A 13,509-nucleotide genomic window follows, 5' to 3' on the forward strand; every position below is an offset into this window, starting at 1 on the left:
AGTATTTTTAAATTCTAATATTTCAGGTTCCGACAGTTAACCAGCGGAAAACGTTTTCTAATAAATAAAATCTGGAACTGGAACCGAGGAGCATTTCCAAGTTTTAGGAACCAACAATCCCGATGCAGATTGGGTTCCAAAAATAGATACCCGCTATCGGTGCTTATCCCCATCGTAAACTATAAGTTTCTACCCTGGTTCCATGCTAGAATGTCTCGACTGTGGATAGTTGATTTTGACTTGATAAGATTAAGCGGATATATGTTGAATATAATAATAACTAAAAAAGTAAACTAAAAGTTTTTTGTTCTATAATAATCTTTTACAAATTGTAATAAACGTGCAAGGATCTTGTTTTTCAAGCATTAAACGTGGTTAGTTATTAAAAAGATGGAGAAAACAAACATGTAAAATAAAGAAATTCGAATGCTCCACATTAAGAAACTTTTCTGAATTATTCAACCAAATTGTATTCTTTTTTAACTAAGAAACTTAAAAGAGAAACAAAACATGTATCGCATGGATTACTTGAATATATTTTTTTTTTTACATTTTTTATAGGAAAAAGAAAAAGCGATATATTCCGTAATAAATTATAAAATGGAGAAATTAATTTAAACCTCTTCCTTTCTAATCTATCTGGATTCTATCCGAAGTGGTAATTACTGGACTAATTTGTAACTAAATCGAGATCCAAATCTGGACCGGGTCGGGTCGGGTCATAGTTGCAAACCATCGAATCCACATTGCTTGTAAGCTAGTGACTGCTTCCTTGGGCTTATGGCTATTGCACAGTCTATTGACACCTGCGAACATATCTCATATTACTATTCAAATTCATATACCATCGTACACTTGTTGATTACAAAAACTTTAAATTATAGCATATATTCTTTTGTTACATTTTTGTCATTATATATATATATATATATATATATATATATATATATATATATATATATAGTTGCCAAATAAATAGGTAACTTGTAATACCTTTAATGATGACGTCTTTTGAAAAAAAAAAAGAGCAAATTAAGTTTATTATGATGTACACAAAACGGAAAAAGTATATAAATAAAGAAGAATAGATTACTCTCCTACGTCGTAATTCAACCTTTCCAATTGTAATGTATAAAAAAATTAACGTTAATCACTAAAGTAACAAAAAGGTATGTCTTCATCACAAAATTCTCATTTTAAATATTTATAATATAGTAATCATCTTTATGAATAGTTCACAATACTTACTGCTCTAAAAAGATCATTGCAAAATTCATGTTTTCTTGAAACTGACATAAAAATTTCGTGAGAATAAAATTTTCTTTAGTTCCTTTTTATTTTTTTATAATTAAGATCATTTTTTGGATGAAATTTATGAATTCCAATCATTGCTCATTTAATTATCATCGTCAGTGTACAATGAGTGAAATCATTTGGAAAACAATTTCACATTTTACAAAAATAATAGTCATATTATAATACAATAACACAAAAGTGCAATTTAGTTGAAACCTTAGAGATAGTAAACATTTGATGTTCCGAAATATCAAAAATATTTCCGAAATAAAACAAAATTTTAAAGAAAAAATAACAAAAGTGAAGTTGAAAACCAAATGATAGTAAGCATTTCAAAATTGAAATGCAAGAAAGAAATTTTTGGAAGTATTTAGTGCAAATGTGAGAAAAATCCAGCTTTTGTAAGACATGGCTAATGTAGACTTAATAATTATTTTAGAGGATGTTTAAAAGTTAGAACATTTTTCTATGGACATGTTCAACTTTAGGAGCTTTTAACTTTTCTTTTTTAAAGAAAAAGACGACAATAGAAATTTATAGTTTTTCGTTAAAATAAAATAGTTTAAACCCAATTGTTAGAAAAACTATTTCAAGTAATCGTTTAACAACTTTTTTTTAGAAATTTGCAAATTGATTTAATTAAATTTTTTTAAAAGTGTAATTTTATATGTTTTAAAGTTTTCAATTGTTTTCGATACACCCATACACAAATAAAACCTATATCTTTCGACTGCTACCCTTTTATTTATTTATTTATTATTTTTTACTAACGAAGACTCATATATATATTCTCCAAAATCTTAATTTATGTAATTATTCGTCTTTGTTCTTACTTGAGTAAATGGAAATAACAAGCAATACCCACTCCCAATGATTGCGGAGACAATTTTCACAGTCATGTGACAGTGGGCCCAGGCCACCACAGTATATATTTAGAAAACATTCCTCCTCGAGGCTCTCTTTTAAATACAATATTCCACATTTTTTTAAACATGTTTTTGTCTAAATTAAGGACCTTTTAACCAAAACACATCAACTACACAACTTATTTACCAAACTATTATTATTTTGATTTCCATGTATCATGTAATAATATCTTTCCACGAATAAATAAACAAAAAATAACCCCATTCAATATAATGTACCACTAAAGTATATATTAGGACAATTAACAAACAAACAACGCCACATAATTAAAATTAAGAAAGATAACTAATAACCCGATTCAATATAATGTACAACTAAAGTACAGAAGTAGTGGTTGTATTATAATGCATTTCATTATTGGTGACATGGTGTATTGGATGTTTGTGGTATTAATTATTCATTACTCTTCCTTTATTAAACCAATTAGTAAACTTAATGCAACTTTAATCATCCATTAAAGGAAAGTTATTAGTTTAATCCTAATGAGGCTTTCTCTGAAGGAGTACATTAGCAAAAGGTACGTGGGACATGGGCTTTTAACAAAAGCCAGAAAGTTCAAAGCAAAAACAGAGAGTCTTGTGTGAATGTGAAAGGGAAAAATTGAAAAATCAATGTGAAAATTGCTAACCTGCACAGCGGGTGAAGTTAACCCAATGATCCGAATCTTGGCCCTTACATCACCCATGATCCGAAGTTCGACCCGGTCGTTAAGTGACGCGTCTTTAACCAAATCAGCAGCATCCGTCTGCAACAGATTCACTCTATCCACCGTCACCGTCGTCTGCACCTCCCGGATGCTGTGAGCAGGTTGGAAAAATCCGGGAACGGTGCCCCGACCCAAAGGAATACCATGGTACATGATATTGAATGTCGACTCCTCGTACTTGATCCCGACCTTGTTGTCATTTTTGGCGGTGAACATCATGCGAATGGCAAGGGATATAGAGGCGGAGTTGGGAGAATTGACGGTGGTTGAAGGAGGATTTGCTGCTGAGAGGCTGATGTATTGGACACCGACTTGTTGGAGATTGAATTCGGGTTTTTTGGGTTTGACGGCGAGGAAGATGACGAGGACGACGGCGATGACGAGAAGGGCGAGGAAGGAGAAGAGGAGGAAAAGGCAGCAGCAACAGCCTTTGATAGAGGCGGAGGAGGAGGAGGAGGAAGAGTTTGGATAGTAGTGTTGGTTGTGGCGTGGGTGGTAGTTTAATGGTGGCGGTGGCCGTGGACGGATTGTGTGGTTTTGGTTTTGGTTTTGGATTTGGTTTTGGGGGGTGGTGGTCATTTCAGTACCGGAGGTCATCGTTTTGTTTTCCGGCGACGAAATGTAGGCGGTGGGGGTGCCGTGGAGAAATGAGTAAAGCTATGGAGGCCCGGCACCTCTCTCTTTTGTTATTTCTTTCTGCTCAGTGTTTATTTGTGGGCTTTTCTTTAGGGGGGAGTGAGTGAGAGTGGAGTGAAAATTGCAAATGGTGTGTATTTTAAAGATGAAAGTTTGACTAATTAGGAAAATATGGAATATCTATTTCAAAAATAAGCAAATTTTGGAACTCAAGGTATATTTTAGTAACCAATTTCTTTTCTTTTTTTCTTTCTATATATTTATATATTAATGATTTCTTGTTTTATAATCGGCTTAGTTTCAGTATAACATGAAAGTTCCACGTAAGGTCGTAAGGATATTCATATTTCCGGTAAAATTGAGTAAGGGTACATAATAAAACTCTTTTTTATATTAAGGATTTATCGGAAGAAGTTGATTAGATGCCATACGTATTTTGCTTGACATAGGAACCAAATATTAGTTTTTGATCAAAACTGATCTTATGATTCATAAAAAAACATGATTAATACTAATTAATCTAATTGATTAGTTAATTAGAGATAGATTAGTTACTATATTAAATTTAAGATGTGTTAGAGTCATCTTCACGTCATCAAGAAGAGTAAATTACACGAATGGTCCTTATCCCTAACTTATTTTTTTAACTCGGAAGGTCGCTATTGTTTGTTTTTGTTACACGTTAGTTCCCTGTTTTACCTAAAAATACTATTTTTACATTGATTTTTTAATTTATTTAAATAAACACACCTTAAACCCTATCCCCCCCTCACCTTAACCTACCCCTACCATTTTTCTTTATTTAAATAATAGTCTTTTTAGGTAAGACAATGACCAAACGAGTAACAAAAACAAATAGTATGGACCAAACACGTAACAAAAACAAACAACAGAGACATTCCAAGTTAAAAAATTAAGTTTGGGATCAAACGCACAAAGTACCCAAACCATAGGCATCATTCGTTTAATTTACTCCATCAAGAAATCATCTGTTTCGATTCTTATACCAAGATGAAAGTTTGACTAATTAGGAAAAATATGGAAAATATATTTCAAAAATAAGCAAATTTTGGAACTCAAGACATATTTTAGTAACCATATATATATATATATATATATATATATATATATATATATATATATATATATATATATATATATATATATATATATATATATATATATTAGGTGTTTCTTTATTATAATCGACTTAGTTTTACTATAACATGAAAGTTCCACGTAAGGTCATAAGGATATTCACATTTTTGGTAAAATTGAACCGGGTACATAATAAAACTCTTTTTATATTAATGATTTATTGGTAGAAGTTCATTTTATGAGACATGGGAACCAAATCTTACCTTTTGATCAAAACTGGTCTTATGACTCATAAAAAATGTGATTAACACTAATTAATCTAATTGATTAGTAAATTAGGGGTAGATTAGTCATTAGGGTAAATTTAAGATGATCAGATTTGATATAATGTTAGCCTCATCTTTACGTCATTAATAAATCATCTGCTTCGATTCTTCTACCAAGATATTCCCTAGATCAACATTTCTTGTTCTTCAATTCACTTTGATCAATCTTTTATCTCCTTAAATCTTCTATTCTTTCAACCAATAATCGATTTGAGGTGGTCATTGAACGAACAATGCTAAATGATAGCTTTAAAGTCACGATTTTCGTGATTTTTGAGTTCATGGTCTTCATTCTTCTAAATCTATAATTGATAATCTGAGTGATTGAGGTTTATGTTCATCTATCAACACCAGCAATTCATTACAAGATTGTAATCGATTTTAACTCTATGATCACTGATTCCATCCGAGGTAGAAGTTCATGTGTTCAACCATTTTTGCTAATCTTCATATTCAATAATTGTTTATGATCTTTCAAGCTGTAATTTTTACTCAACATCATGAATTCATCAATTGATCAAGGTTTGAGTTTTCATGCTTTTCTTGTTACTTGCATATAGCATATTCAAATTTTAACCTAGTAGCATGAATTGATTGAATCATCAAGCTATTTGCGATTTCTCCAATTTATATATGTATGATTCATGATTTCAACAATCAAACATCATTTGTTAAATTTGTTTAACCTAGAACACAATTTAACCTATAATATGTTATTTGGCAATACATCATCTGTTTCATTGTTTGATTTTAAACTTTCATTCAATCAATATTTTTTTAAGTAATTTGTTATCTGTTTGTTTTTCATTAACATCATCTTGGTGATAAGTTCATGTTACTGCATATTATTGATGGGTTTTGAGTATTCTAACACTCCTATGGTGTAAATGCAACCCTAAAAACCTTGGATCTATGGTTTCTCTATCATACATGCAAATATTCAATATTCCAAGGTTTCATCTTAACTAGCATACTATGAAGCAACTATACTACAAGAATCTAGTAGAATGACATACCTTTTGATGGAGCTTGAAGTCTTGAACCTTTAAGAGTTGAGTGCCTCAAGTGTTGCACCTCAAATGGTTCACACAACACCAAGAACCCTTGGAATAACTAAAGAATAAGGATACTTGCACCAAATCAGTTTTGCCCTCTTGTGTATACACACTAGTGTCATTTCATGAACTAGAGACCTCTTTATATAGTGTGGAGGATTAAGGTTACATTCATGAAAACCCTAATACCCATGACCTTTCATTTCCATAGGATCCATGGGTTATACACTCCATGGACTATCCATGACAGCTTAGTTCAACCTAAATGAACTTGGCCCACCACATATATAAGAGTCCATATTTAATTAGTTCCTTTTGATCACTAAATTAATTCGTGATCAATACTAATTAAATAATATGATTTTATATTAATATATTAGAACTTATAATATATTAATATAAATCACTAGTATCCTTTTTCTCATTTTGTCTATCAAATTGTTCTGATGCCATGCAACTCAAATGGACCATGCCAAGTCGGGTCGAATACATACCAATAATAGTTATGGACTTAGACACTAATCCAACAGTTATTCTTATAGAATATTGGATATACATTTAACTATATATATATATATATATATATATATATATATATATATATATATATATCAATAATGATAACAATTATGGATGATTTAGATATGCATGACATCGAAAATAATCAGCTCGATGAAGAAAATCATCACTTCGGTTCTAATGATTCAAAGATTCTTCGTAATGAGGAAACTAAATCAGAAATCCAAGGTGGTTTTGTTAAGTATTACTTTATATCATGATTTAATCAATCGATCAAGGTTTGAGTTTTCATTGATTTCATAGTTACTTGCATATTACATATTCAAATTTTAACCTAGTAACATGAACATATAGAATCATCAAACTATTAGCGATTTCTCCAATTTATATATGTATGATTCGTAATTTCAGTAATCAAACATCATCTGTTGATTTTGTTTAACCTAGAACATAGTTTAACCTATAATATGTTATTTAGCAATACATTATCTGTTTCATTGTTTGATTTTAAACTTTTATAATCAATATGTTTTTCAATTATTGATGATTTAGATATGCATGACATTGGAAATAATCATCACGATGAAGAAAATCATCAATTTAGTTATGTTGATTCAAAGATTATGCATAATAAGGAAAATCAATCAGAAACCCAAAGTAATTTTGTTACAGATATCAGTTATTCTTATAGAATATATAACATACATTTATTAATATCATTTATAAACTTGATGTTTGTAACATATCGAATTTCAAGTATTTTTCATTTATGCCCTTGATATGAGAATTGTTTGCATTTTGGTCCCAAATGGCATTTTTCTAAATTTGGGGACTGCATGCGTACGCTGGGTGTACGTGGCTAGGATGCAAACCCTAATTTTTAGGGTTTAGACCCTATTTAAACATCATTTTAGCCTCAAAATCCTTTCATTCATCAGCCTTCATCCTACAACTCCACCTTAGCTAACCCTAATCTCTTGAGTGAAGTAATCTTGACCTTGAGTGTGCATTCTGGTGTTCTTGAAGGAGGAAGAATGAAGAGGAACCCATCTTAGAGGAGTGGAGCATTATAGATCTAGAATCACATCATCATTTGACACCGTTTGGAGATAAAAAGCTTTGATCTTGATGAATTTTTATTTAGATCTTGTTTGGCCATGGTTTTGTGTTTATTTCGGTCCCATAAGCTTGGTATTATGAGTAAGGGTTACTCTAATTAATATGAGTTATCCTTTCATACATTTTGGAGTGTTTAGAAGCATAAAAATGTAATCTTGGACCTTAGTTTCCTTCCATGCATGAACTAGGATGTCTAGAAGAGTTAAGAAGTCGGGGTTTTGTTATTGAGAACTTAATAGCCATGCAAGACCATAAAAGTTGGAAATTTTATGGTTAAGGACATCAATTGAGGGCTAGATCTGGATTTTGGATGAAAGTAATTAATGGAATAAACACCTATTAGTGAAAATGGTTGGCTGACACATACATTGGGTGTATTAAAGGGTAAGCTGTGCGTACACGGTCAATAGCCGTAATCTGGTCAAGCTGTGAATACGCCCAGCGTACAAGTTGAGTACGCCAAATATACATAGCTTAGTTGAATCAATGATTCCTTTGACTTTTGACCTTGACCAGGATTTGACCTAAGGGTATTTTGGGTTGTAGTTGATATTTGTCACTATTTGATGTATAGGTGACTGGTAGAGCTGATATTCGGAGCAGTGGCCTACTCTTTATCTGTTCAGACTGAGATGTGAGTTTTCATCATTGTACTTGTAGGTCGAAGGCACCAATGTCGACCTACTAGGTTATGTATCCTGGTTTAGAGAATGTTGTTATGTTGTATTGATCAGTTAATACTGAGTCGTGATATATATATATATATATATATATATATATATATATATATATATATATGATGTTGTTATGCAATAGTGATTTGTAGATTTTCCTGTTAGTCTATTGACTGATAATATGATTATCTGGTACTGTTACATGTTATTTATTATGTATATGTCGATATATTATGATTGGGTTGAGACGTTACTTCTTTATGTGGAAGCTAACAAACCTGAGAGTAAGCGAAACATAAGTTGTGGGTAGAATCAAGTATTTGACTGTCTATGGGATCTAACGTTATGTATGATTAGTATACACGAGCAAATATAGGGTTGGTGGAAGTTTCATGAGTGAGTATTCGGCCAGATAAGGAATAATTAGTCAGTCTCGAGAGAGTGAGGATAGGATGTATGCTTATCCTAGTCGTGGGATGTTTTCAGGTAGTTTATGATGATCCATTGAGACAAATACGATTAAGTATCGAATGTAGTATGGGCCCGTACTACTAGAAGCACATGACCCATATGCATAGCAAGGAAGTCACAAACCCCAAGGGTTTAGCCTATCTGTGATTATTGTATGGTACGAATGGTGACATTTTCTAATGTATATATTGGTTCTTTTTCAGGATGGTGTTCACGAGAGGTTCTGGTTCGGGAATTGGTGGCTACGATAGACTGAGACTGACTGTTGATGACATTCGTGAGTTGATCGCTACTGAGGTAGCTGCTGCTTGGGGATCTATTTTAGAGGTTTGTGGGTCTATCAAGACCACTATGATTGATCTCTTTGATGATCGTTACACTACACTTACTGATGATGACATTGTTACAGATACCGAAACTATTGTTGTTGTGGGGATTCGAAGGGAGAGATAATTTCAATATCAGGATTTCGACAAAACGAAGCCCCCACGGTTCAATGGTGGAAAGGTCCCAATTATAGCTATGAGGTGGCTATCTAATATGGAGGGTGGTTTCTTCATATGTTCTTGCCCGGATGACCAAAAGGTCAAGTGCGCCCTGAACCTTCTTCGGTTAGGGTGAAGGATTATGGAGATTGGTAACTAGGTCGCACACTCTTGAGAAGAGGGTTGCCATTTCTTAGGAGTAGTTCTCGGATATGTTTCCCTGATGGAGAGGGAGATACTAGCTCATGAGTACTTGGATCTAAGAGAGACGATTGAGACGGTGACAAAGATCACCCAGATTTTTACGGAGAGGGCTTTTCTCTATCCTAAGTCTGCTGATTCAGAGTAGGCCCAGATGACGCGGTACATGAGTATGCTCAAGACCGACATCCAATAGTTCGTGTCTACCCAGCACTATGGTACCCTCTCCGACCTTCACGATGCTGCAAAGAGGCAGTAGATCGATATGTAGCTTCAAACGAAGGAGCAACAATAGGCTCCTGTTTAGTTATAGTCGGCAGCAAAGCGGTTTAAGGTCGTTGATTCTTGTTATGGGGGTCAGTGGCACCTCACTTGTGGGAAGTGTGGCAAGGTTCATAAGAATGTTTGTTGATATTATTCTTCTAGGTGCCACAAGTGTGGCAAGATGGTGCATTATGCGAAGGATTGTCACCAACAGGCCCAAGTGTCGAGCTTCAGGATTTTTTATCACTGTGATCAGGCTGGCCATGTGAAGGCCAACTGTCACTTACTCACTGCAACGTCGGTGCATACTCCAACACCAGCCACCATGAGGATCAGAGATGGAAGCCAGGGTAGGGCGGAGCCGGGAAGGATCGAGGTCGTGCTTTCCAGCTCACTCCGAGGCCAAGGCGAAGCCAGATGTCATTACTGGTATGTTTCATTTATTATTTTTGGGTTTTCTTATGTTTATGATTATGCTAGGTACCTTCTTAGTGAACTCTTTGCTCGCTATTGTGCTTTTTGACCCGGGTACAAGTTGTTCCTTTGTAGCTCAGTCCTTCAATAGGATTTTTTATATGACTCTTGGAGAGTTGGAGTGTCTGTTGTGGGTTTATATCGCTAACAAACACGAGATTTAAGCATTGAGTGTTATTAGGTTTGTGCTTTGGATATTTTTGGGGTGCCTTATCTGATTGAGCGGATCCCTAATCTTATGGTAGATGTGTACGTGATCGTGGGGATGGGCTGGATGAGTAGGTTTGGTGCAATGATTGAATGCGAGAGGCAGCAGGTGATCGTTCAAACCCTAAATGGGGGAGAACTGGTTATTTATGGAGAGGGTACCAGGGTTGGATCAACCTTTTGTTCTGCTGCTAGGGCTCGTCAGTATCTACAACATGGGTGTACAGGTTATCTCGCGTATGTGGTTGACACTTGGGTTCCAGTTTTGGATGTGCCTATAGTTAAAGAATTCACCGACGTGTTTCTGGAGGAATTACTTAGTATGCCTCCTGAGAGGCAGGTGGAGCTCAGGATCGATTTGGTCCCCAGTGCGGACTTGATTGCTTAGGCATCGTATCGTTTGGCACTACCAGGTATGCATGATTTGTCCTCCCAACTTTAAGAGCTGTTGGGCAAAAAGTTTATTAGACTGAGCAGTTCGCCGTTGAGAGAACCGATCTTGTTCGTAAAGATGAAGGATGGGTCTCGTTGCATGTGTATTGATTGCTGGTAGTTGAACAAGTTGATGGTGAAGAATTGTTATCCACTTCTAAGGATTAATGACCTCTTCGATCCATTGCAGGGTGCATCTTGGTTTTCCAAGATCAATTTGAGGTCGGGGTATCATCAAATGAGGGTTAGAGACAAGTACGTGGAGAAGACCATGTTCCGGACTCATTATAGACATTACGAGTTCGTAGTGATGCCAATTAGGCTCACCAATGCATTAGCATCTTTCATGGATTTGATGAATAGAGTGTGCATACCGATGCTCAATCGTTCAGTCATTGAATTCATTCCTATTCCAAGACTAGGGAGAAACATGAGGAGCACCTACAAGAGCTTCTGGGAGTTTTCAGGGGGGAATGATTATATGCCAAGTTCTCGAAGTGTGAGTTTTGTTTATGAGCGGTCCATTCCTTCGGACACCTTGTTAACCAAAACGAACTTTTAGTCCACCTGGCCAAGATTGAGGCAGTTATGTAGCGGGAGGTTCCGAACTCTCCTTCTGAGATCAGGAGTTTTCTGGGATTAGCCGGGTATTATCAGAGGTTTATTCAGGGTTTATCCAAGATTATTGTAGCCCTCACTCGTATGACGACGAAGGGCATGGATTTCCGCTAGGACCCTGAGCAACAGGCTGCATTCAGAATTCCAAGGCGGAAGTTATCTGAGGCCCCAGTGTTGACTCTCCCTGAGGGTGCTAAGGATTTTGTGATGCATCCATCATCGGCTTTGGGGAAATTCATATGCAGTGAGGGAGGGTTATTGCTTATGCTTCTTTGCAGTTGAAGCCTCATGAGGTTCGTTATCCAACTCATAATTTAGAGTTAGGAGCAGTGGTGTTTGCTCTAAAGATCTAATGGAACTATTTATATGTGGTCTGGTGTACTATCTACAAGGATCATAAGAGCTTGAGATACCTTGTTGATTAGCCAAATCTGAACACCAGACAATGTAGGTGGCTTGACGTGGTCAAGGAGTTTGATTGCAAGATTTTGTACCACCCGGGCAAAGTGAATGTGGTCACTGATGCTTTGAGCCGTAAGTTTGCTACTTGCTCGGTTGGGAGTTTATGTATTAGGGTTTCAATTATTTTTCCACTTCTGGATATGATTAAGGAGGCATAGGCCGAGGGAGTCAAGATGGAACATTGGAAACAAGAGATTATTAGGGGTGAGATTGACAAGTTTTCCACCGACAGTCGTAGATTGTTGACCTGGTGTGGTCGGGTTTAGGTGCCAGATTTAGCTGGGATTAGGCAGAATGTGTTGGAGGAGGCGCACAAGTGCAGATTTTTGATACACCCTGGAGCCACCAAGATGTATCCGGATTTGCGACTTAGTTAGTGGTGGTTGTGTATGAAGAGGGAGATAGCTCGGTATATTGAGAGGTGTTTGACATGTCGGATGGTCAAGGTCGAGCACCAGATGACGCATGATAAGCTTCAGCCTTTGGAGGTTCCCATGTGGAAATGGGAACAGATTTCCTTGGATTTCATCACCAAGCTACCTCGGATGGCTAGGGGGTTTGATGTAGTTTGGGTGATAGTGGACCACTTGACCACGAGTGCCCACTTCTTAGGTATTAATGAGAGCTCGTCGGCCAAGAAATTGGCCAATGTTTATGTGAGTGAGATTGTCGCTCGACATGGTGTTCTAATTTCTATTGTATCTTATCAAGATGTTTTGTTCACTTCGCGGTTTTGGCAGAGGTTTCATGAGGAATTGGGTACGAAATTGCACTTTATCACTGCTTATCTTCCGCAGATTGACGACTAGATCGGGAGGACCATTCAGACACTCAAGGATATGTTGAGAGCATGTGTCATGGGTTTTGATGGGAGTTGGGATACCTGCCTTCCTTTGTTCGAGTTCTCTTACAACAAAAGTTATCACTCCATCATTGGTGCACCTCCGTTTGAGCTTCTTTATGGGAGGAAGTGTCGTACCCTAATTTTTTGGGGAGAGTTTGGTCATAGGGCTATGGGAAGGACCGAGGTGGGAGCGGATTACGATGGACTTCATTACTAAGTTGCCTAAGACCCCGGGTGTTCTAGAAAGTATTTGGGTAATCGTCAAAAGATTAACCAAGTCCGTCCACTTCCTACGAATCAAAGAAACAAACAAGATGGAGAAACTGACTAGAACTTACATCCGATAGATAGTACGACTGCATGGTATACCCATATCTATTATCTCAGTTAGAGACAATAGATTCACCTTGCAATTTTGGCAGTCACTTCAGAAGGATCTTGGAACTAGGCTGGACATGAGCATAGCCTACCATCTACAAACCGATGGGCAGAGTGAAAGAACCATTCAAACACTAGAAGACATGCTGAGAGACTGTGTGATTGACTTTGGTAAAGCATGGTATACTCATTTTCCACTTATCGAGTTTTCATATAACAACAACTACCACTCTAGCATCAAGGTTGCTCCGTTTGAAGCTCTCTATGGCCGTAAGTGCAGATCCCCTCTATGTTGGGCTGAAGTAGGTGACACACAA

At 36.0% G+C, this 13,509-nt stretch overlaps 1 protein-coding gene across 1 annotated transcript; it reads right to left on the minus strand.

The window, feature by feature from the left end:
- Positions 1–500: 500 nt before the first annotated feature.
- LOC145047539 (NDR1/HIN1-like protein 13) lies at positions 501–3,715 on the minus strand. The gene is made up of 2 exons (XM_078995831.1): positions 2,852–3,715; positions 501–806 (listed from the first exon to the last, which is right to left on the minus strand). Exons 1-2 carry the CDS (start codon positions 3,524–3,526, stop codon positions 720–722), a joined length of 762 nt encoding a protein of 253 aa, XP_078851957.1. The 5' UTR covers positions 3,527–3,715; the 3' UTR covers positions 501–719.
- Positions 3,716–13,509: the final 9,794 nt, after the last annotated feature.

This window comes from Lactuca saligna, chromosome 5, assembly GCF_052625555.1.
Source record: "Lactuca saligna cultivar CGN05327 chromosome 5, ASM5262555v1, whole genome shotgun sequence".
Taxonomy (NCBI): domain Eukaryota; kingdom Viridiplantae; phylum Streptophyta; class Magnoliopsida; order Asterales; family Asteraceae; genus Lactuca; species Lactuca saligna.